The 26,784-nt window shown below is 36.9% G+C and overlaps 1 protein-coding gene across 1 annotated transcript in view; it reads right to left on the reverse strand.

The window, feature by feature from the left end:
- The window catches only part of SLC2A13 (solute carrier family 2 member 13), a 432,223-nt gene that overhangs the window by 115,880 nt on the left and 289,559 nt on the right, over positions 1-26,784 (reverse strand). The window contains exon 5 of the mRNA XM_029204950.1: positions 5,828-5,991. Coding sequence (XP_029060783.1) covers positions 5,828-5,991 — 164 coding nt within the window. The remainder of the gene's footprint in view (positions 1-5,827; positions 5,992-26,784) is intronic.

A 26,784-nucleotide genomic window follows, 5' to 3' on the forward strand; every position in this document is an offset into this window, starting at 1 on the left:
CAAATACATTTGCTAGCCAAGCAGTAGGTTAGTTAATAACTTTCTAAACAAACACCATCTTGGACTGCTGTATCAAAATCAATTAATGTAACCAACATTATTGAGTGCCTAATATATTAGAAGTATGAAAGGTAACAGATTTACACCAAGTGTTCCTTTCATTACCAAGAAAATTGTTCTAATGTCATTCAATCGGCTAAGACCCAAATAAGTAAACTAAAAAGTAACAAACTAAATATATCAAAAGTAGTTGAAAGAGTACTTCTCATTAAAAAGGAGTGGCATTTTGTAAAGACCTAAAACGTCAGAAATGACATAACACATATCAGTTGTCTTCCCTGTTGGCACTTGGAAGTGGAATATCTGTCTTTGATTTTAAGGTACAGAATGTGATTATATGTACCACTTAAAAAGCTCAGTTTTGAGTCCCTGATAGAAATACTGATAGTAAATAAGAAAGTTTTCAAATTTCTAACTATTGTTCCAGCCATTGTGAGGATTAAAAAAAGGGTCATGGGAAGAAAGGAGAAAGAAAATATGGCTGCATTTGTTTGTACAATTTATTTGAATGAGGCAACATGTTTAATATATGGAATTCAAGGAGGTCATTTATGTAGCAGTAAAGTTTCTATTAGATAAATGGGAAAGTAATTTAAGAATGACCAAAAATATTTTTTAAATGGACAAAAGAACAACTTTGGGACGCACTGTGAAAGTGCAATTGGATTACATAATAGGTTTGTGTTTAAGGTAGAGGGGATGTGTCAAGTTAAGCACTGTGGTTAAGTCCTAGCTCTACTGTTTCTTGACTCAGTGATCTTGGACAAAACACACAACCTTTCCAAAATTCAATTCTGTCTGCTGAAACTGGGGCTTAGTGAGAATACTCACCTTGCAGAATTACAGTGAATTTTAAATACCACAATACATTTGAAAGATTTTTATAATGCTAAAAAATGTTAATTATTGTACTATAATTATCATTAGAAACAGCAGCAGCAGCATATTTTTAAAACTCTAGAAAAAAGTTGAAAAAGGGGGAGGAGGCTTGAAGAAAAGATCAGAAGCCATTTTACCACACCAGGCTTGAAGAGGCATGAATCTAAAATCACAGTTCATTTTCCCCCGGTTGGCTTAAAATTCAAACCAGAAGTAGGAATAGTTTGAGGTATTACTTTCTCAAAAAACTACCAAGCCTTGAATTGGGAAACAAAACAGAAGTCTGTCTCTTAGAAAGAGAAAAGATATATTAGGCCTGTAAATAAAAATTATCCCTCTCTCCTCAAACAAAGCAAAATAAACCATGAGTTTTACTGTTACTTTGTCTATGAAAGAAGCTGGGTCCCTAAGTATTTTCCCAAATTACCTCCACAGAATATTGTCATGGGACAGGTAAGATTTGTTTCAACCTGGAAAAGTTGATACTTTTGGATGTGAAGGAAAGATGATACTCTTCTTTCATAACACTACTTAAATAACTTGTCTGTGATAAACTGTAAACTCTTAGATGGTGTACCTAACACATACTAATATATGTTCAATTCTAGTGCCTGGCATAGAGCAGATCCCATAGTACCACAGATTTTTGCAATACTGGCTATTTTTGAAGAAAACAACAAAACATGTTAAGACTATTCAGTTGAGGTCATGGGGTTAGTATGGGACAAATATACTAGATGAGAGTTCTGCAGTATGGATATTATATCTCTTGGATCCATCTCTAAAAAAGTCCAACCAACTTGCAAAATTTGGGGAAAAAAACCATTTTGGATATAAAAAATCCCTAAATAGTTGAAGGTTTATCCTTCTTAAACACAAATTTATTTTTATTTTGACCCATTGGGGATGGAAATCTTTTAAAAGTCAGTATCATTCCTTTACTTTATTACATATAGTAGTGTTTCTCAATCCTGGCTTCCTATTGGAAAGCAAATCTTTAGAATGTACCTCAACCTCTGAATCAGAGTCTCCAGAAAATGGGGAACCGATAACATGACTCCACAGGTGATTGTGATACCCAGACAGGGCAAAAATCCTTATGAGATGATAAACTCCTTAAGGGAAGGGAATGGTGTCTTATAATGACTTTATTTATGGAATAAATTTTTAAAACGATCACCTCGCCCTTCATATACTCATATATCTTTAAGGCTTAAGACTACTTGAATTATCTATTTCCTTTAATTTAACAAATTACAGATGTTTTATCAGTCACTTGTTAGTTGTTGTCAATGATCCATTATTGCAACCTAGATTTGAGTCCAATACAGGAAGGCCTTGTATGAAAGGATCTTCTCCACTGTACTGGGTAGGTTGGGGACATTCTTTATATTTTAAGAGAAGAGTCCCTCTTAACCAAGTATACTGTCACATTTTGGAATTCTGATATCATTTTCCTAATAAAAATGTTCTCCATAGGAGGTGAAGTGTGTTGGATAAATAGCATTCTCAAAAACATCTGATGAAATAAGTTACCTTAATTACCTGGTACAGGGTTTGGATTATTAGTAAATACTCAGAAAAAAATAATTTCCCTCCCTAAGACTCTAACAGAGCACACTTTTTGTGCGTAAGTATCACGTGCACATATTCCAGACCTCATCTTCAGAGATTCTAATTTAGTTGATCTGGGGTTGGGTCCCAAGAATTCACAATTTAAAATAAGTATCCCTGGCAACTCTGATGAAGACAGCCTGTGAGTAATGTTTTAGGAAATATTCCATTACCAAAATATCTGGCAGAAAATAACACAGTGTTTCTGGCTTTCTGATTTATAAGCAATAAAGCTACATAGATATAAGCCTTCCTCTATTAAAAGGATCAAGAGGTTGTCATTAAATTCGCAATATTTACCAGAAAGACCAGTTCTCTTAGGGAGCTTTGAAAATATTAAAAGTCAGAACACCACAAAATGTCCTACATTTAAAACTATTCATGGACTATATATTTTACATTTCTTTGTATAAAGAGTTTCTTTGTCCCGGTTTAACTAAGTACAGTTTATTTTTAGTAATTTTTAAAGAACAAGTTCCTATTGAAAAAGTTATTTTGATTTTTTTTTTTACTATTTTTCACCCAATATAATAAAATAAGCCATAATAAAAACACAAAATAGGGAATAAAACTTTTGAAGTTAAAAAATTCTAGGCTAATCTAAGAAATTTTAAATAGAACAGTATTCTAATACTTAGCAATGGTAGAATATCAAATATATTATGATTTCTTTTATTAGGTGAAAAATAGTGAAAAACATATCAAGTTAATTTCTTTAAAATTAAAAAAAAAATTCTTTAAAACAATTTTTTTGGTGCTAATTCTTTAAAAAGTACTACAAATAAACTGTATTTAGCTAGACCCAGACAAAGAAATTCTTTATACAAAGAAATACAAAATATATAGTCCATGAATAATTTAAAGGTAGGACATTTTGTGGCTTTTAATATTTTCAAAGCTTGCTAACAGAACTGGTCTTTCTTGTAAATATTACAAATTTAATGACAACCTCTTAATTCTGCAGGAAAGAAAAGTGCCTCCAGGTTGCTCATAAAGGCAGTCCCTGGAATCTCTTGGTCTTTCCCCCAAGTCTTAATACTTTCTTTCAATAGTCAGGGATGGGCTCTGGAAATCCTTGGGGCAGAGGACCTATGTGGAAGGGTGAAACATGACATCAGCAAGAGGAGTTCAGGAAAGTTCCTGGATTCTGATGCAAGTTGATTTTACATTATGGTTAAAACAACAAAGAACCACTCTTTGGCAGTAACACTACTGTGATAGCAAAATGCTTTGGGCATTTTACTGTCTGTGTCAGGCACTGTTTGAAATGTTATACATGTATAAATGTGTTTAGTCTTCATTACAACCCTATGAAGTGGGGACTATAATTAACCCCGATTTACAAATGAGAAAACAGAACCTTGCTCAATATCACACAATTCAAACCCAAACAGTCTGGCTTTATATCTATAATGCCTCAAAATCCTGGAATACAACAAACGAAGGGACAGAGGCTGCTAGTAAAAAGCATTTTCCCCCATCTCAAAAATCAGCATTTTTCTCCAAATCTCAAAACCCAAATCCCAAATTCAAGACCTGAAATTTTATTTAAAAAATAGGCCTCTTGAGGTAGCAGTATACTAATGCCCTGTCAAAGAAAGTGTGTCCATTTAAAAAACTTTAAAGCAGCTATTACCTCTTCTTAGAGTTGACCTGAACCTCAGGCATCAGCAAATCCAATTTTCAACCCACTGTAGGAATTTGTTTCTAGCACATCACTGCCTGATGGCCATCTACCCTTTTGTTGAGAGTTTACCATCCTAATGAGGCAGCCCAATTCATTGTTGGATAGCTCTGATTATTAGGAATATTTTTCTTATATTAAGTAAAAAATCTGTCCTCATAACAGCTACCATCTGTGAGAATATCTATTAGGTATCTGTTTAGTCTTTTTTCTGGGCCTAAACACTTCTGGTTCCTTGAACAGGTTTAGAAATATGTGGTTTTTAACCCTCACTTGTCCCTCACCTTTCCTCAGTTACCCTCCCGCTTCCCTATATATATTGGCTGTTGCGATTACCTTTGCGTTTTAATCAGACAGTCTTCCCCCTGCCTTCTCCTCAGTGCTGATACTGCAGTTCAACTTACATTATTGAACTCAAGGCTTCCACTCAAGGAAAGAACAGAGGGCGGAAGCATTCCACTCTTCCTTCTGGAGTTAAGGGTCAGAGGGAGTATGTGCTCTTAATAACAGGATGAAACTCCACATGTATTTTCTCATCAAAATCTGGGACAACTGCCTTCAGCAGTTCTATTAGATCAGTGTTTTTTTTTTTTTTTTTTTTTTTGCGGTACGCGGGCCTCTCACTGTCGTGGCCTCTACCGTTGCGGAGCACAGGCTCCAGACGCGCAGGCTCAGCGGCCATGGGTCACGGGCCTAGCTGCTCCGCGGCATGTGGGATCTTCCCGGACCGGGGCACGAACCCGTGTCCCCTGCATCGGCAGGCGTACTCTCAACCACTGCGCCACCAGGGAAGCCCTAGATCAGTGTTTTAGGTATAATTTAGTTAAAATAGAATTTAGTTAATGCAGGCCTGGAAACTTTACATTTTAATAGAAAAATGTATTCTTAATCTAAATAAACTTATAAAGGAGCTATTAGAGGACAGCTAATTGATAAGTAGGAATCTGCTTGTATATTTGAAAAAGATTAGAAAATTATATGATGCAAACATGTGAAGACAATGACAGAGATGGGTCTCATTTTGGCAAGTGAAACAGCCCTTGCATTACAGAGAAATAATAAATGGAATGGGTGGGACTTAAAGACAAACGATACTTGAATGTGAGAAGGGTTTTTCTTATTTAGTTATCATAGGAAACATACTTAACCAACCAGAATTTACACTAGGATTTAGGCCTTGTTCAAACACAAAAAGAGTCTGTCCCTGCTTTGTGAAGAAATTATATGGTTCTAATGTTCCACTGTTGAAAGAACTCTGAAAAAAAAATGCTCCAAATTTACTTCCACATTATCCCAAATTTAAAAAAACTATGTTAAAAACTGAGTTTATGAATACCAAGTTTTCTTTTCCATTTTGTACCTTTGAGCAAAACTCAAAATAATAACAGCAAAATGCTACCCTCAGTAGGTTCAAATTGTTATTACAATTCTAATTTCTAGTTATATATCATAGTAAGTTCTTATTAAAAAAATTTTCAGAGGAACTCTATTATTTAGTTATGAAAACTATATCAGAAGTGGTACTGTATTTTAAAAGGTTAACTTGTCATCATTAGAGAAAAGTTTATAACTGAATTCTTCGGCACCTACCTGCTAAACTACCAAACGTAAGCTTTCTGCGACCCACTTTCTCAACAAGCCAGACACCCACAAGTGTGAAAATGAAATTTGTGAAGGCTGTAACTGAAGCCAGCCATATTGCAAGTCTGTCATCTTCAACACCAGACATCTGCAGAATGGTTGCACTGTAGTACCTGGGAGGCAAGAATAAAACAACTGTTGTTAGTTATTCAAAGAAACACAGTTATTCATATAGAAAAATATCTACCCGACTAAAACAGACCAGGAATAACTATTAATAACACCAAGTTAAGATGGGAATCAATGCAAACTATTTAAAGGATCGCAATATAGAGACTGTGTTCAGATGAATTCATTTTTAACTTTGCATCAGTAAGAAGAAATACTCAAGCAAGTGAATAGAGGGCTGAAGCCTTTAAAAGTTGAATGTACCCCACACCTAGGGACAGTTGACAGCTGGTAGTTTCACTAAAACTACCAAGGATAAAGCTCCAAATCCATGGAATGAATCAGAAGTTACCATACGCTGTAAATTTATGTACTTAAAAGAATAAAGAGAACTGCTACATATACTAAAGAAAATGTGATATAATGGCAAAAATCTGGTACAAGTAAAGAACTTCTTCAAAGACACAAGGAGTAAGAATATATCAGTTTATCTGGCATCTGGTAAGGAGATAAGAAACTTACATGATGTACACAAAGAATGCCTTTGTGGTTCCTAGAAACGTATACTCTTTGGTAAGCCTCCAGCACAATGTGCCTAGTTAGGTTCTACAGACTCATTTTGTTCCAAATGAATACACTGGAAACTGGCTCTAAAAAATCATAAAGCCAACTTGTTGACACACAATGGGAGGTATGTCTGGTACGTTTAAAGTGACAGGTTTCTCATAGGACATTTCTTTTCCGGGGGAAACATCAGTAGCTGTATCAGAAGATTACTTTAAAGCGGCCCTTAAAACAAAGGAAGCAAAATACTCCTGGCAAATCGTCTATGAAATGTGACAAAATTAAAATCCTGAAGATACATTCTGAACCATGGCTTTGCCTAGCTTTTAAGCCATTCCAAAACAAGTTAGCTTTACCCAAATCCAACAGTTGGCATCTGAGCAATGTATTCAATCAAGCTGGATATTTCCATAGTTACAATCTACAGTTTCTGGATATTAGTCAACTTTTTCATAATATTTCAAAAATAAAATTTGTTTGAATACATTTAAGTCTCATTGATTCATCAATGGCTACCGTCTACTATTTTTTAAATTATTTTATTTTTTAAAATATTTACTGGAGTGTAGTTGATTTACAATGTTGTGTTAGTTTCTGTTGTGTTAGTTTAACAAGATGAATCAGTTATACATATAAATATATCCATTCTTTTTTAGATTCTTTTCCCATATAGGTCATTACAGAGTACTGAGTAGAGTTCCCTGTGCTATACAGTAGGTCCTTATTAGTTATCTATTTTACATACAGTAGTGTGTATATGTCAATCCCAATCTCCCAGTTTATCCCTTCCCCCTCTTTCTCCACTGGTAACCATAGTTTGTTTTCTACATTTGTGACTCTATTTCTGTTTTGTAAATAAGTTCATTTGTACCATTTTTTTTAGATTCCACATATAAGCGATATCATATGATATTTGTGTTTGTCTGACTCAGTATAACAATTCTAGGTTCATCCATGTTGCTGCAAATGGCATTACTTCGTTCTTTTTTTATGGCTGAGTAATATTACTTGTATATATGTACCCCATCTTCTTTATCCATTCCTCTGTTGACGGACATTTAGGTTGTTTCCATATCTTGGCTATTGTAAATAGTGCTGCATTGAATATAGGGCTGCATGTATCTTTTTGAATTATAATTTCTTCTGGATATGCTCAAGAATGGGATTGCTGGATAATGCTGGGCAGGGCTGTGTCAAGGGGCGCGTTTTGAGGTAGCTATGAGCTCAGTATGACTTTAGGCAGCCTGTCTGCTAATGGGTGGAGCTATGTTCCTGTCTTGCTGATTTGTCTGGCCTGAGGCGTTCCAGCTCTGGAGCCTATAGGCTGTTGGATGGGGCTGCATCTTGGTGCTGAAATGGGGACCTCCAGGAGAGCTCGTGCAGATCAGTGTTTCCTGGGGCCTCTGCCACCAGTGTCCTTGCCCCCACAGTGATCTACAGCTGACCCCTGCCTCCTCGGGATACCCTTTAAGATCCCTAGTTAGGTGTAGCCCCGGTTCCTATGGAGGTATTGCTTTGTGCTGGGTCCCAGTGCACCTGAGACCTTTGTGCACCCTCTGAGAGTGGAGTCTCTGTTTCTCCCTGAGTGTGGAGCTCCTGCACTCAGGCCCTGCTGGCCTTTAAAGCCAAATGCTCTGTGGGTTCTTCCTCCTGATGCCTGACCCTCAGATTGTCTTGGAGGGCTATTTTTATGTGGGAACATCCCTGTGTAGGCTGTGGGTTTAATATTTTTTGGTGCGAGTGCTGTTTTTAGTATGGATGTCTGCTATCTCTCGCCTCAGTGCATGCTGGCTGTTATCCCCTTGATAGGAGGTGTGACTGTTGCTGTGGTGACCAGAGTTTGCACTGGATATTGAGCGGGGCCTCCCCTTTGCTCTGTGGTTGCCACTGTCCTGTCAGGGGCAGGGCCTGCTCCCTAGATGTTGAAGTAGGGGGCCCCAGATCTGTTTCTGAGCTGTGGTATGAGGTAGGCAGGACTGGAGCACTTCCACTGGGAGAGAAGCCTCTGAGTTTTCCTCTTCTGGAGCTGTTCACCTGTAAGTGTACTCTGCTGTGTCACTTTTCACCCGTTGTGCGGGCTCACAAATTACACTGTTGTTGGAAATGGTCTCAGCCCCATCTTAACCATGGGTATGCTGGCAATTGGCCCTGGTGTCTCTAAGGCATTGTTTTCACTAGGCCTCCAGCACAGATCCACCGAAGTCAGGTCCCAGGACTGCAGTAATCGTGTACCTGGACCCGCTATAGGAGCTATGGAGGCACCTCAGACTCTGGTCTGGCCTAATCCCCACCTGTACGTGCCCACAAAGCCCGCAGCTGCCAAAGCTAGACCTGTCTCAGCTGCAGTAGCGCTCTTCCATTCTACAGGTGCTGAGTTTACAAAGCCGGCAGCGGGGCTGTAAATCCGTGGTTCCCGCAGCCACAAGAAGAGATTTCAGCTCTTCATTAGATGCATGGCCCCTGGGGCTTAACTGTGGTTTCAGCCCCACCCCTGTGTGTGGGCCTCTCACCAGAGTCTGCTCCCAAGGCTACCCAGGAGAACTGGCCCCCACCCAGCGAGGCGGGGGCGGAGGCGGAGACAGGCAGGTCCTGGCAGCCTGTTCAGGTGGGAGCCCCTCCTAGCGCCTGCGGAGGCTGGGGCTTGCACGTAGGGAAGGCGGCTGCAATGGCGGCCCCGCCCCTTGCGTGCCACTCAACAACGGCGCCCTGCCTCTATGGGAGCCCAGGCTTCTTCCGTGAACGTTCCCAGTTGTGAAGCTCCTCACTCCCGTCCCCTCAGGCTGTCTCTTCTCAGCTAACAGCTGTCCACTCCCAGGGTCTACTCTCCAAACCCCACGTTCCAGCACCCAGGCCCCGCGCACCACGGCGGACACCTGTCAGGCTGAGGCACGCAGGGCTGTGGCAGGGACCATCTGTGTACCTCTCACTCTGTCCTACCTGCCACAGACCAGTTGCTGCGCTCTCCTCTGAGCCCCTGAAGCTCCTCTTCTGTCCCACCTGATCTCCCCGCTGGTGAGGGGGCTTCCTCGGTGCGGCAACTTCTCTTCTTCAGCTCCCCACCAGGGGTGCAGGTTCCGTCCCGTTTCTTCTTTTCTTTTTAAATTTCTTTCATCCTACCCGGTTGCACGGGGATTTTACTGGTCCTTTTAGGTGTCCAAGGTCCTCTGCTAGTGTTCAGCAGGTGCTCTGTGAGAGTTGTTCCATTTGTAGATGGATTCTTGATGTACTTGTGCGGAGAGGTGAACTCCACGTCCTCCTATTCCGCCACCTTCAGTAGTGATTTTTAAAAAGTCTGTTTTTTAAATTAATGATGATCTTCTTATGTAAAATATTAACACCAACATGGACTCATTCATCTTAATAAAAAGTGTCTTCCTTTTTTAAAGTGGTAGACTAGTAACTTACTATGCAGTGTGAAGGATGTATTTTACTGATCACACTAAAAGTTATGCTAACCATTTTTAAGATTTTGAATTCTGACAGCTGTTATAAAAAGAGAAACTCCCAGTGAAACGTCTCCCATCATTATGACAATTGTGAACATTTTGCAGTCAGACTGTAAAGTGATAATAAATAATTATGAAAACAATTCAGTCCATATGAATGGTACTATACAGTTTCCAAGTGCTACTCCATACATTATCTCATTTTCATAAAGACCTGGGCAGCAAGGTCATACCTGTATGTAACCACTGAGAAACTGACATAAATCTAGAAAGGCAGAAAACAGAAATGCTGGGAGAAAATTTAAATACTTAAAGCCAAACGAATTTGATACTTGTCATGCTATTTTATTGCATTTTAGAATCTTCTCAATGTTTTAAGAATAACAGATACACTGCACAAAGTAATCCTTACAAATAGAGCGAGAATAAACTAAACAAAACAGAGATATTACAAAAGGCCCTCCCTCTCTATTTGGGGATGCAGAACCTACAGACACTGAGGGCTGACTGTACTTTGTCATTTTATATGAGGGACTTCAGCATCCACTGATTTGAGTATCCATGGAGGTCCTTGAACCAATCTCCCGTGGGTACCGAGGGACAACTGTATTTCGATGTTTTCATTTTTGACACAATAAAATCATGAAATTACAGGTGTTAAATTAATGGCTAGAAATGGGAGTGGTAACAAACAAAATAAGTTGGTCAGTTTATTTTATTTATTTAGTGATTTTTAACAAAATATTTATTTATTTAGGCTGTGCCAGGTCTTAGTTGCAGCATGCATGCGGGATCTAGTTTTCCCACCAGGGATAGAACCCAGGCCCCCTGCATTGGGAGCGCAGAATCTTACCCACTAGACCACCAGGGAAATCCCCAGAATTTTATTTAAAATGAAAAATGTATCCTAGGTATGTAAAATAATTTCTTTTATGGTACTTAATTTATAGAGGCAGATTATAAGTAAAGAGTGGCCTGGGAATCAGAAACTGTCATTCTAAAGGCATCTCTGTGGTGTGCTGGCCAGATCAGGTAACATAATCATTAGTTCACTTAATATTTATGTATTGAGGACATACTATTAAGCTATGTGAGTTACTGAGAGCCCACAGATATGTTATTAGATCCAGTTGTTGTCCTAAAGAAACTCACAGTTTAGTATAAGACAGTGAAATGGAAAGAAATAATTTTAATATCGCAAGGTATACAAATCACAATGTGGCATAAAGGACAGACCAAATAATTTTCTTTGATGTATAAAGTTCCTTGATTTTCCGGTAAATTTAATGTTTGAGTTGAGTTTTGAAGAATTCATCGGGGTTTGCCAGCAGGTCTGATGATCTGGGAGGACATTGGTTGTAAAGGAAATGACACATATGAACGAAAAAGTACAAAATACTATGCTGGGCTCATAGACCAAAAGTATTTTACTGTGGCTGAACATAAGAAGGTCCATAGGAAAGAGAAGTATGACATAAGGCTGTAGCAGAAAGTTTTGTTATAGAGGGGTCTTGATTGCCATGCTACATGTTTCATTTTTATTCTGTAGGCAATGGAGAACCATGAAATGGACTTTAAAGAGAAGTAACACAATTAAGTCTGTTTTGTGAAAAGATCACTCGAACTACAGCAAACTGGGCAGACAGGATGCAGACGGAAACAAGGGTATATTTCTTTAAAGCATTTTTCAGGTCATTATACTGGAAATAGGACCCTGTAGATTTTCTGTATTAATGTGAAACAGTGAGAGCAAAGGCTGGAATTCAATGATGGCCTTATATCCTCCTGTCAGCAAGAGTTTCAACTTCAACCCACACTAAATCTTTTTCTGGATGGAGTGTCTTGAGTTTTCATCCTCATTTTTCTTTCTAAAACATTGGTAAATGTTTTAGGTTTTACTGCTGCCATAACAAATTACCACAAACTTAATGGCTTAAATCAACATAAATTTATTTTCTAACAGGTCTGTAAGTCAGAAATCTGACACAGGTTTCATTGGGTGTCAAAAATCAAAGATGTCAGCTGGAGAGGCTCCAGGGGAAATAGATTTCTTGCTTTTTTTGGCTTTTACAAGTCTCCCACATGCGCTGGCTTGAGGGCCCCCCTTCCTCAATATTCAAAGCCAACAAAGGTAGGTCTAGTTCCTCTCAGGTCCTTTCATTCTGATATTCCCTTCTGCTTCCTCTACATTTAAAGACCTTTGTGATTACACTACCCCAGATAACCAGGATAATCTCCTTATTTTAAGGTAAATTGATTAGCAGATTTAATTCGATCTGCAACCTTAATTTCCCTTTGCCATGTAATGTAAAAGATTCACAGGTTGTTTACAACATGCACATCTTTGGAGGGGATTGTTCTAGTACATAAAGGTGCTAATAAACAGTAAAATAAGCAAAAGGCCAACAGTTAGAACAAGGGGAGGAATGAAGATAAGGATATTCACCTAAAGGGTAATCAGTTCTAGAAGAATTTAGACAATAACTATATTCCCCTTCATAGGACTCTTTCAAGGGCAGGGGATGACATATCTAGGTCAGAATAATTCATGAACCGAGTTTTTAAAAGTCACGTCATGGAGTGGTAAAAAGACACATTTAATTTACATTTTAAAATGTGTGAATTCCAATGTTTTTGTAAATGATGCTACCAGCCAACCATTTATGTAATAGGCTACCTACTACTGTACTTAGTCTGAGCCTGTATGTAGTAGTTTAAATTTGCACAAAGCAAACAGAGTTTTCGTCATAAGAGTACAATATGAACAACTAAAAAAGGCTTTCTGGGCTTCCCTGGTGGCGCAGTGGTTGAGAGTCCGCCTGCCGATGCAGGGGACACGGGTTCGTGCTGGGAAGATCCCACATGCCACGGAGCGGCTGGGCCCGTGAGCCATGGCCGCAGAGCCTGCACGTCCGGAGCCTGTGCTCCGCAACGGGAGAGGCCACAGCAGTGAGAGGCCTGCGGACCGCAAAAAAAAGGCGGCTTTCTTTCCTTTTTTGACTCAAAGGAGGGATGCCTTCTCTTTTCAAAATCATTTTATACTATCTACCTGACAAACTATCATCATCTTCAAAGATTCCCTGGGTAACCTTTGGTTATCTCACCCATACTATCTGTTCCCCAGAGTGAATATGAAAGGCCTGAAGGCAGTGTGTTCTCACAGAAGACCAGCTTCACAAATCTCTATAGATGTCTAAGAACAGAAACAGCCAGACTGTATGTATATCGCTATCTTAGAGATTATGTGAGAGGCAGCTTCCAGTCCTGAATTTTAAATTTGAATAAAACAAAATAGCTCTGGAAAACATGTAGGCTTTGCTAATAGCAATCTATCCTAATGATGACTTTTAACTAGCAATAAAAGCATAAACATGAGCACTTTATATGCTGAGCAAAATACATATATTATGTTCCTATTTGAATAAAGCATTTCATAGGAATTTCTGAAAAAGTTATTTTTTTCAGCTTCTTGAAGCCACAGCCTGTCTTTTTCACTATTGCTAATATAACAGAGTTAATTTAACAGCAAGAAGTAGGTACCCAATAATTGCTTGTTAAATTTATTGAACTTATCTACCACCAACTTTTAAAAAGGAATTAAGAATATTTATAATGAAAAACATGACAGAATTGCTAAAATAAAAATAAAAGGCTGAGAAAAGAGAGTAGGAGGGATAAAAGATAAAGATAACTGTATGAAAACTTTGGATGCATAATCACTATAAGCTATCTCTAAAATTTCTGGCAGCCAAGGCAAAATAGTAAATGATTGTTTTAACTGACAAAAAAAAAAAAAACAATTCATGATGAAGATAAACTTTTTCGGGCATGAAATTATAAAGAATTTAATTTCATGAGTAAAAGAGATATGGAATATACTCTTCCTGACACTGTCAGCCAGTCTAAATACAACAAATTAACAGATGAAATTTAGTCATAATTATTTTAATTCAGGTGGCACAAAGGTGATATGTACTAGCAGTGTTGTGGACAGTTTCCAAATACAAACCTTGTCTTACTCAATAGCCTTAAAGGTCATGTTCACACTTGGGAGAACGACCAAGTTAAATGAGAAGATTGGAACTTATGGAGCATAGCTGAAGGACTATAAACCCTGAAAGATTCCTATTATCTAAGCTATGTTGTTTGATTCTTTTGGCCCCTATTTGTATCATATGCCAGAATACACTGACAACAGATTTAAGATGCTATTCTAATAGAAGATGTTCTTTTAATGGAAAATATTATATTTTCCTACTGGGATGGTATTTATACAGTCAAAAACATGGGTAACTATGGTAACTACATCAATAGCTTTAAGAGAAGAATATTTCACCCAAATAAAAAATCTTAAAAACAGTTTACAAAATAAACTTTTTGAATCTATTTTATGTATTTTGTATATTGAGAAATCTTCTTTGTGTATTATTAGATGCAAACCATAAAGCCAAAAATAAAAGTAGAAATTAGGATTTCATTTATATCATACATGTGTTTAAGCTAATATACTAGTTTATTGTGTCATACTATTCTTAAATCAGGCAATGATCCAAAAATTATAGTAATCCTCAGAAAGCATAATTACTTATCACATTTAATATATTACAAGACAGTTTTCATAATTTAAATGATTTTATTAATCTTTTGGGAAGAACAAAGTAAAAATGTGCCAAAGGAAATTAGGGATTTCTACAGACCCTCAGCGTAGCCAGTGTGACTGGTACTCCATCTCAGAGACCAGTCCCTCACCCTGGCTTCATAGGACTGGAAACCTCAGGAGAAATAACTGATCTCACCCAGCTTAACCACATCATTAACCTTTCCCTGTGCATCATTAAGAACAATGATAGAAGCTCTCTAATCTGACCTCCAATTAATCAATATGCCAGATTAACCTATTCTTTCTATAAAATATATGGTCACAGGACATTGAACATTTGGGACTTCATGCAGGCTCACATTCCCCATTTGTTGAATGTATGTGTATCAAATCAGGTGTGTTTGTTTCCAAACCTGTTTATGCCTGTCATTATGTAATTTAATCAAATAATACCTAAATCAATAAAAGATGCTAAAAGAGAGTTATATTAAAAACAAAACTGTATGCTTTTAAAAAGTCAATAAAGGTTAAATTATTTAAAAAAAATTTGTGGGCAACACAACCACAAAAAAATTGGGGATAAGATGTAAAAGTCTATAAGAAGATTCTGCCCTTAGGATTCTTCTCATATGTCTTTCAGTTCTTGTTCTATTTGAAAGAAACTAAACCTGGAATTCATAGATGGCAATATTGAGTGTGGTTTATGAAAGAAAAACAATTTGGAAGTTCAAGCAGTGGATGTGATGAATTATTGTACAACTAAAAATAAAATGTTGAAGGTATATATGTATCATTTCCTCATAACTGTCTTTTTCAGTTAACTGACCAAGAGCCGATCTTCATGTCAGTTAAGAGGGTTTCCACCTTTCCTCACCATATCTCACAACCCTACTTATTTCAGCAACAAGCAGCAATCCAAGGCTTTCAGGTCACCTATTTCCAGCTGGTCACTTACTTCCATGTTAACCTGTGGATGCAGTAATTTGCCTCAATCTTCCTCTTGTCCCAGCCCTCCCACACTCCTTCCCTGGGCCCTGTTAACTAAGTTTGGATGTGAGGGTACCACCTTCTTACAGCTTAGATCTAGAGTCCAGGCTGTTTTTCTCTCACATCCTATAAACTCAAGGAGACCTGAAGAAGAGGAGAGGGTGGCAAGGGGAATAAATGAACTACAGCATCCTCTAACCCTCCCTTTTCAGTTGTTGGCCTACTTCTGGTCACTCCTCATTCAGTGGCAATTTCAGTACCTGCCTCACAATTTCTTCACCACTTCTACCTCTGTGTCATGATTCTTTGTAAGAGTAGCATCAACATGGTCCACCCATAAAACACCTAGTCTCTTAACTGCTTCACTTCTAAAATCCTTCAATTATCCTAGTCTCTGACCAGCACCACCTGGTCACAGCTCGCTTACTTGAATTCCTCCACCCACACAATTCTTTACTCTTGTGGAGACTTTTACACCATACACTCTACCTCTTTTCAGTTACCCATCATCACCCATTTCTGCTTCTTTCCTATAACTGTACTTAGAGTGTTAAGTAGTTTAGATTTCCCAAACCGGTGGTTCTCAGGTATTGGTGTGCTACAGAATGACCTGGAGGACCTGTTAAAACACAAATTGCTAGGCCCCACTCTGAATTTTTGATTCAGTAGGTCTAAGACCAAGAATTTGCTCTTCCAATAAGTTTCCAGGTGATGCTGACACTGCTTTGAAAACTTACTCCCCAGACCATTATTATAATCATTTTCTTTTTACCATTCTCAAATTCCCTGGTCTATTCCCCCTTTGTAATATTCATGCCATAAAATCTGACTCTGTCTACTTACATTCAGTTATTCTTCTACTCTGCAATTACACCTAGCAGCTGAAAGGTTCTAGAGAGAAACACACAAATTGACCTTACATGAAATTCCCTAAGATGCAAACTCTACAGCTCTCAAAAGGATGATTTCATAGTATCTCCCTTCTCTCCACTGTTCCAGTCTAAATAGCCTCAGGTGAAATCTTGCCTAATATTCACTGAGAAAGTGTGAACTATCAGAGAGGTACACCCTCATCTCACCACCACCAAATCTATCAACCTACCTGATCAATTCTACATTAATTCATGGAAAATCAACTAGCACTCAAATATTTCTCTTCTAGATTCCTTCTTCAATATTTGCTGCTTGAATTATTAATCTTTTCGTCTGCTATTCCTCAGCAATTTATGTGTACCTCTGTTACAATACATACCACTTTCCTTCTGGTATTGGAGTTACTTACCTTTTTAAAGTGTATAATTCAGTGGTTTTTAGTACACCTATGACTAAATTTAAATCCCTTAATTAAAATAATGTTCACAATAAAGTATTAAAACAACCCAGAGGGTTTAAAGAAATAAAAATGTTTCTGGAGTAGGGTGAGAGGGAAGGGTAGAGTTTCAACACACTCCTCACCACCATGCACTCCTGATTCAGCTGCACTCCTTTCCACTCCACTGGCCAGCCTGGTACCCGGGTACCCTCAAGGCTAGGGAAGAGAACCTTAAAAGTGACTGTCTGACTTGTGAGCCTGTTTACTCAAACAATGACAAATTTTCTTTTTAGCTCCAAGTTGTACACATATAACACCTCATTAAAGCAAACAAGAGGGAAAAAGGTGATGGTCTATTTAAAATTTTTCTCAGGGGGGTCTAAGAGCCTGAGTGAGAAAAAAGGGCAGGTCATGTCATTTACTTTATGAAAAAACTACTTTTGGCACTATCAAAAGGGTATAAAATGGTATTTTATTTTAAGCTACAAGGCACTCAAAGGTTTGTTTGTAAGCAAAAGTTTGCAAGAACTTTCTATATAAAAACAACATTTTACAGCGTGGTCAACAAAACTGTGATTATGCAAAGATATGTAGTTTTATGCACATTATTTATAATTGTAAATCTCTGCAGAATCACAGATTGGGAAAACAGACCAAGAGTATGGAGGATGAAGTAAAAAAAGGAAAAAAAAAGCAAAATTATTTAGAGAGCAGAATCTCAACTATTAAAATTAATCAAAGAAAAATAAGACAAATAAATACACCAAAATGTTAAGATACACTAAATCAAAGATTTTAGGTGCCTTTTCTTCTTTATAGGCTTCCAATTTTCCATAATAAACATATGTTATTTAAAAGTATTAAAATTTTGTAGATTAGAATATGTCATACATTGTATTCAGGCACCATAAACCTCCAACTCTGTGAACGAAATCCAATATTATTTTAAGTAAAACAAACATGAAATAATAATTGTGAGGAACTAATATATGTCTGTTTGTCTTCAGATAAAGTCACTTACAACCTATTTTTTCTTTGCCAAATTTAGTATTTTCTTAGATGAAATGATACATTTTTTATGTCTTAGTGCCCAAAACACCACAAATAAGACACTGTAATAAATTTGTAACTTATCTATTTAATTCAACAAATATTTACATGATAATAGTAATAGATGTTTTAGTGGAAAATAAGTATATAATGGCTGAATGTCTCAATTACATGCAATTAAAATATATTTATTTGAGGCGTACTATGTGCTAGAGACAGTGGGAAATAAAAAGACAAGTAAAATTTGGGACTGTTTGGGGAGGGCAGGGTCTCTCATTCCACTGAGGGAAACTGCCATACACATAAAAATTACATCCCAATGGGCCAAGTTTTACGGGAGCTGTAAGATTAAAGTGGTATTCGAACATAGGCAGTGATCAACTCCACCCAACAGTCCAAATTGTTAATCAGTGATTCCAATTAGCTATATTACCACATCTCATATTCCAACATTGAAAAAAATACAAAAGGTCAAGGAATTTAGGATGCTAGTTACCACAAGACTTAGTCTGGGACAGCCTTTGAAACCAGCTCAAGGATCATGCACAGAGAGAAGTAGAAAGGACTTATGAGACTATAAATCATAATCAGAATGACAAATACCTATTTGGTTCACTGGGTAGAAAAACTGTAGTGGCAGAGATGGATGTTATAGCCAGGAAGGAAATTCTTGGTTTTGATTTCATAGGAGATGGCAATGATCTGAATATGACTACATTTAAGGTGAGCCTTTGATGCAGGGGATCCATGATAAATGGAAAAGGAGCTCCATCCACTGGTGCTCATGAAGCCAAAGAGTTGAGAGAGGAAGAAGGCATACTGGAAGGAAAGGATGCTATAAAGGTCAACAGGATTGCTCACTTCTCAAAGAGTGAGAACAACACACTGGCTGGCTGTACTTGAAATTCCCTAATATGCTCACTCTTCAACTCTCCAAAATGATGAGTCCATCTCCTGAGGAAGAGTGGGCTTGTGGAACAAGAGAAGGCAGCAGAAGTAGAATGCAATTCTGTGAACAAGGTACCAGAGAATTCCGTCACCTAACATGTAAAATGTATACAGATAATTTTCTTTGTTTCCCTATTTCCTGCTATACTGTGGATAAAGGAATTGCATGGTGTGACTTAACCACTCTAGATATGAAAACCAATGCCTATAAGTTTGGATGATTACAATAAACTTTCTATGAAAAGATAAATATTAATGGATATTATAGTCACCACGAGGACTCAGAGAGAACTTCTCTCTGACCTTAGTAAGGAGTTCTTGTGCTTCTCCGGGATAACTGATTTATTTCTATCTTAGGGACACTGTGAAACATGTATTGTCTATATTGTATTGGTTGCTAAAACATTTAGAGTAACACGATTCTCAAACTGTAGTGTGAATAAAAATCAATCTGGAGATTGTAACAAACACAAGATTCCAAGCTGTCCATCCTCTTTGCTCATCCCCACCCACTCACCACTGCCCAGAATTGATTCATTTTAAGAGATTCTAACTTAGGGGGTTCCAAAAACACTTTGAAAATGATAGACTTTGTGACCTAGTTCGTACAGACACTACTCTACAGCAAGTTTCTTTTACAGAAATCATCTTATCTTGTCCTACTTTGTCCTCTTTCCTAAATCACTATCTTTAAAGATTGTATCTACTGCCTCTCTATATGTTTAATTAAGTCCTCTTAAACTTTTTCTGGAATAAGGAAGGGTTGAAGTAAATAAAGACTTTTGAATTAGTATGAATAAATCTTATTTTTCCCTTTCCAAATATTGGGGAAAGAAAGCTGATCAATTTTTTAACAGCAGAGGAACAAGTTGAGCTGTAACAGCCCTGGGCAAAAAACACTGCAAAGAGAGGGCTCCCACACCAATGTATTATTAAACAGTAAATTAGGCTGACTTGATCCAGGCACGTTGACAGCACTGTGCCCTTTGATGTTCAAAGAAAGACCTAAAACTGCACTTGGTTCATTTCAAGTGCATGCAGGCAGCACCAGGACATGCTTGTTCAATTATTAGTGGAAGTGCAGGACCTTTCACCAATGACAGAAAAAATTCTGCCTATGTGTACACATAAAGTTTGACCTAAAGAAGAAAGAGCAATTATCAGTGAGTCAGCATACATTTATTGAGGTGATACATCATGAAAGACATTCATTTTAATTTTTAAATACTATAGAAAAGCATTGAATCATCTTGTTAATTCTGAAAAGCCAGAATTAGGAAAATACTTTTGAGTTAAATATTTCTGTGTGTCTGAATTGACTGGATTCCCTTAATTCTCCACTTTCCTTTAAACATGTAGAATTGGTTCTATAAATGCCCTTTTCATTTTTTGTTTTTTATGATGAAAACCTAAAGCTGCTTCATAAGAAACACGGAAGAGAAAAACAACAAGAATAATGGCTAACATTTATTAGCATTTTCTGAGTCTATGAAGCTCAATTTTAGAGTTGGAGCTGATGGCAGAACTTCTCTCCTGATAAAAGTGGAAAAGGAGAAATAACATCTATTGAGCACTTACCATATGCCAAGTAGTAGCCAGATGTGATTTACCCATATTATATCATTCAATCATCACACTTTATGAAAATGCAAACTCAATAAGAGTCAATAATAAGCATTTTTAGGGTATAAATTAACTCAACATAAAGCTCTCCATTCTCATACATACTCAGGATCCCAAAGAGACTGTTATGGAAATTCTTACTCAGTTTATTCACTCTATGCACAGCGCAAAACATAAACCCTTATGCGCACATTTACAACTTTACAATTTTTTTCTGCATGAAAGCTATTTTCATTTTCTGCAGCTAGAGTCTTTTGTATTGTTTAGCACTTTTGCTGCCAAATAAGTTGTCGTTAATTGTGAAATTCATAAAATATAAAAATCATAAAATTACACTTAGTTAGAAAGAGACCTTCAGAGATGGGCCAATGGATGGGCAGCCAGCCTGTTACAAGAGATATGCCAGAAGCATGCTGCCCCTTAAGGGGGACAGAGAGCACTAGCTTGTCCCAGAAGCCCAAAGCCAACAAAACTCTCCTCTCCACTGGGAACTCTGGAATCAATTAAACTTAAAGAACGGACTTAAAGAGGAATATAAATAACAAAAAGAGCATCTTTACAAACGTAGGAGATAAAGGAGAAGTAGAGTTACTCACACATTCTGTCTATTATGGTGATGGTGGGGCAAGGAACTATTGGATACTGAACAGGAGTTTTTTCTTTTTTTTTTAAACACCGGAGAGTAGACTTCCTTCTCCTTCCAGCTGCTTCTATTTTAATGACCTGACTGTGGCTGAGGATTACTTACTTATTCCAGTTCTATGATAAAGCAACCTGTTATTCTGTTGTGAAGACTATTGTTATATTTTAACTAAATCTGTGTGTGTGTGTGTGTGTGTGTGTGTGTGTGTGTTTTGATTTCTAGAAGTTCTTTCTTCTTGGCAAGGAAGGCACAGAAGTGACGGTATTACTACAGAGAGGAAAGAGCATGGACCTGGAGCCAAGAAGCATGTGCTTATTCTTGTTACCGTATGAGGCCCCTCTTCTGTTTTGCCTTCCCCTTATGGATTAAATAAGGCAGAAGCCAGAGGGGTATGGTGTGAACAGACCAGTGATCAACAACTCTTTTCCTTCTAATTTCAGGAAGCTTCAAAAAATGAGTTTGCCCCTGCTCTGTACCCTACATCCCAGACCCACTCACAGCCTTGTGAAACTTGGAAACTCTACGGAACTGATCTGGCAGATATCAACTAATGAAACGATTGGGCTGACTTAGTAAAAACCCCTGGAGAATCCATGTCCCTCTGGAGAAGTAGCAGAGCCATGTAAGTAGGCTGCCTCAAATGCCCAAGTTCTGCTGCTTGTCTAGTTCATGGGAGAAAATGCTTATGTACTTAACCGTTCTAGGTTCTTTACTTAAAACATACAATTCAGCGATATACTTACAATTAGTGACAGTATGCAAAACTTATCCTGTTTTTGAATATTTACCCTTTATCAGACAGGACAGAATTGCAAGAGGGCACTGACTAACTTTTCATGATCACTTTTTAAATATGATGTTAACAGTGGCATAACAGGTAAAGAAGTTCAACATAGAGATCCCTTTGAATATAGACAGTATTTTCTTCCATATGGAATTCTTATAATCAAAATTTTATAATACTACTTGATGAGACTTAGCTTTATATCCTGACTCATATAGCTATAATCTCATACAGTTATGATTTGCTTATATCTGAATAAAAACAACTAAAATTATTCCAGGGTTTCAAATAACCATAAACACTGAACTATTTTTATTCTGAACAGTTCAAAGTGTTTACTTTTCAAAAATACAAAAGAAAACTCTCCCTATATTGAACAATATAACTTAAAATGTTAGCTGTGGTACTGTGGTTTTAGAAATATTTACAAACTAGATGAAGGGATTGCTCTTATTTTTACTAAAAGCAAACCAGATGTTGGCTTACATTATCATGTCACACTATTCATTTTAAAGTTTATTAGGCCTATCTTTTTGCAGATCATACATACCTGACTGCTTACTTATTTATCATTTATAATTCCAATTCAAATCTCAAAATTTGTTATCAATCTCATATTTGTTGCTAAATTTTTCATTATTTATTTCTAAATTATTATCTTATTTTCTCAGGATGCTATATATTTCTCTTAAAATTTAAAGTACTGGCAGATTCTTGTACTTTTTTATATTAAATGAGAAATTTTAACATACATTAATACAAGTATATGCTTCCTCTCAAACAAGTTATTCTATATTTTATAATTATTAGAGTGTGAATGTACTCTACACCCTCACACACTATTATACACTTCAAGTGAGTACAGGCAAGAGTTTATGCTTTAGTGGTGAAAAATATTTTACTTTAAGTTCTAAACCCTCATTTGTTCTTATTATCCCATATGATTATTTCAACTAAAAAATAAATATAATTATTCATATTTTTATCTGCTTCCGCTTCCAACTTGTCTCTGGCTAATAATATTTTTTATTTCTATAGTAAGTTAAAATTGCTACATGTGAGCAGAAACTCTACAATCTGTAAAATAATCCCAGTCACCAGTATTAAGTAATATATGTCTGTATCACTTTTTTAGTACGAAATCATGAATTATTAGTATATAAAATCTTGAGTCATATGTAATGAATAAATAAGGAGAATATTATTCAATTTACAGGAAAACGTTGGCCATGTGTTTACCTTAAAAAAAGAGGTGTAATTGAAAACTCATGTAGTTCATTAGAGCATCATTATTATTATACAACATCGTTTATAAAACTGAAAAAAATTAAAACCACATTGTGCCTGGCAGAGTAATGGCCTGCCAAAGGTGTCCATGTCCTAATGCCCAAAATCTGTGAAAATGTACTTTACACAGTAAAGGAAAATTAAGGTTGCAGATGGAATTAAGGTTGACCTTGAGATAGGGAAATGATAGTGGATTATTCAGGTGGGTCCAACATAATCACAAGAGACTTAAAAGTCAAAGATGGAGGCAGAGAAGAGTCAGAGAGGCATGTGACTAAGAAGGAGGTCAAAGTGATGTGATGTGAGGATTCAACTCACCATTGCTGGCTTTGAAGATGGATTTTTGGGTGGAGGATGGGAGGGGGCATGAACTGAGGGTTGCCTTTAGAAGTTGGAGAGGCAAGGAAATGGATTCTTCCCTACACATTCCAGAATGGAATGCAGTCTTGCTGACATCTTGATCTCAGCCCATTGAGACCCCTGTCACATTTCTGACATAGAGGATTTAAGATAATAAATTTGTAGGATTTTTGAAGTCACTAAATTTGTGGGGTTTTGCAGCAGCAACAGAAAACTAATACATTGACACCCTACCATTATGAGATTGGTTAAACAAACTATGGCCTAGCTATACAAAATAATTCTATAAAACTATTAAAAACATTTAAAAATGATAAGTAATAACATGGAAAATAGTAACATCCTACTATTAAGTAAAAAAACTAATAAATGGGTATATATGACATGATTTTAATTCTGTAAGTCAAAGTATATACATATAACATAAAAAGGGAAATGTCATCTCTGAGAGATGGGATTATGAATAATTTAAATATATTTCTTCTTACTTTTTCATGTTAATGATGAATTTTATTACATACATATTCTTAAAAAACAAATGGTAACAGAAAAATGTTGGGCACCTAAATTACTAAGGCCCTCAAAGTTTCAAAAGTACTTTTTCAGATCTAATTTGAAGATGCATATAAGAAGCTTCTTCTCTTGGAAAACTTTACCAACCATTCCCCAATCCCCTTCACCCTTTCCATTAAGCACTAAGCTCCCATCCATGCACTGTGATTACCATTAACATGGCATCTTCTGATTGTAGGATAACTGCTTCTTTATTTTTGTGACTCCACCACTGAACTCTCAATAACCTTAAGGAAGGCACCCTATTTTGCTCATGATTGCATATTCCTATCCATTCACAGAGCTTGGCTCATAAGTAAAATCATTAATAGTTTAGGCCAGAGAAGATGGGGGGTTTATAACTTATTTTAAGAAAGCATATGAACACCTCTGATATACTTACCCAACCCTACTGCTTCTTCAGTTAATGCATTAGAGGAGCAATGAAAGTATGTTATTTCATGAGTTCTATAGTGAAGATTAAGAAAGGAATTTGAAAATAATGGATATTTTCTTCAGGTCTATGTTACTGCCAACAATCCTCAAGGTTTGCAATTCTGCATCTTAGAAACCTGGAGGCTTAGAGAGGTTAAGAACTTGCCTGAGGTTAGTGGTACAGATGGGTTCAGATAAGGACTCATTCCCCTAAATCACACTGCTGCTTAAATCTATATGGGTTCAACATTTATCTGTAGCCTTTCCTAGTCACTCAGCTGAGACAATCTGTCTCCTTTACTGTGAAATTACCATTTTTATAAGTGGTCTCATCATCATCATTATTGCCTATGGTTCTGCTTTTTTTTTTTTTTTTTGCGGTACGCGGGCCTCTCACCGCTGTGGCCTCTCCCGTTGCGGAGCACAGGCTCCAGACGCGCAGGCTCAGCGGCCATGGCTCACGGGCCCAGCCGCTCCGCGGCATGTGGGATCTTCCCGGACCGGGGCACGAACCCGTGTCCCCTGCATCGGCAGGCGGACTCTCAACCACTGCGCCACCAGGGAAGCCCGGTTCTGCTTTTTAAAAAAAAAAAAAAAGGTTTGTAAAGATACAGAAGAAAAATAATCCTTATCTTGGGAAATATGTTTATCTCAATAATGAATATGGTTTTGTTAGTAGGTTTAATCAAGCCTATTAATTCTCTCCTGTGGAGAAGAGCAGACTTAACTTCTGTTCTCAAAAATTTGCAAACCAGCAAGGAGCATGCATTTTATTGTAGTTTATGTTTCCACTTCTGCACCACATAGTATACTATTTATATTGTAAGTAATAAAAGGAGCCTGAGCTGAGAGAAAGCCATGGTTACATTTCTGTAATTTACCCCATCTATCTCATTAGTCTGCACATCTTGCAGCAGGTTGGCAAGGGCACATTTCCTTATCCTTTCACTGGTTGGGTCACAGGGATAGATATGCTGGCTTGTGCATGTCTTTACTTCTCCCTGAGGGGATCCATGATACTGTTTGGCCCGGCCACAGGAGCTGCCATTGGTGCTATGCTATAACAGATTTCACTGAATGAGCTCTAGATTGATTATGATTTTATCATTGTGCCTTGATCTGTAGACTGTTGAGGCTTAACTTTAGTCAAGAGGAAGACACTTTAGAAAAAAATATTGCTATCCTCATTTTAATTTTCATTGCTTTCTTGGTTTTTTTTTTAATGATAATTTGAGTGCATTAAACAATAAGCCTATTTCTTTGAGCAGATTCTCATGAATCTGCCTTTCATCTCGACCACAGAAAATAGCGATTAATGAATATCGATAGTAGCCTGGTCAATTAATTTGGACCTAGTTGGTTTTCTTTAAAAACAAACAGAAAGTATCATATTTGTTCCAAACTGGTAATAGAAAAACTCTCTGTAACAGAGGGGATAAAAATTTGTCCCTAACACGAGCATAGATCTAAGTTTAAAAGCAGAGGTCAAATCAGCCAAAGTTGTACTAGATTTTCTGCCTTTTACATAAATCAAAGTTGTAGAGCATCATCAAGTTTGCAAAGAAAGCGAACCCTAAACATTTATACTGATACTCGGCCAAACCTTATATTGAAAAATAAAATTAAAAATTTTAACTAGATTCTAATTTTGATATTACAATCTGAATTCAACTTACTCTAAATTCAATTAATTGAATTCAATTTCCATATTATTGAAATGAAAACCATGATAATGTACTCTTTGCATATTCTCTACTGAGGAAGACAGTACAAAATATTAAATAAGAGAAACCAATGAGAGTTACAGAGAATAAGAAAGTGAAACCATATAAGTCATTTAAGTTAGGTTGGCCAATTCTCTACGAAAATACCTGATGGCATTTTAAACAGATGGTTGTTTTCTTCCAATAATTTATTTTATCTCTATCTATCTTATAGAAAATAAAATTTTTATTTGAAAATTTACAGCTCTTTTCTAATATAAATAAAATTTAGGGTTAATTTAAAAGTAAGAAGTCAGATTCCAACTAGAAAAACTAATCTTTTGCACAATAAATAATATGTGCTTTTTTGGGGGGAACAGGGTTTCTTTATGGGAGGAGTCCTGGACCTGGTTTTAAAGTCTTCATTTTCAAGTAATTTATTTAACTAAACTTAAAAGAAACATATTTTCTGCAATTTATTTGAAGCCTAAAAAATAATGTCTT

Source organism: Monodon monoceros, unplaced genomic scaffold (genome assembly GCF_005190385.1).
Source record: "Monodon monoceros isolate NGI ecotype Baffin Bay Population unplaced genomic scaffold, NGI_Narwhal_1 Super_Scaffold_6, whole genome shotgun sequence".
Lineage (NCBI taxonomy): Eukaryota > Metazoa > Chordata > Mammalia > Artiodactyla > Monodontidae > Monodon > Monodon monoceros.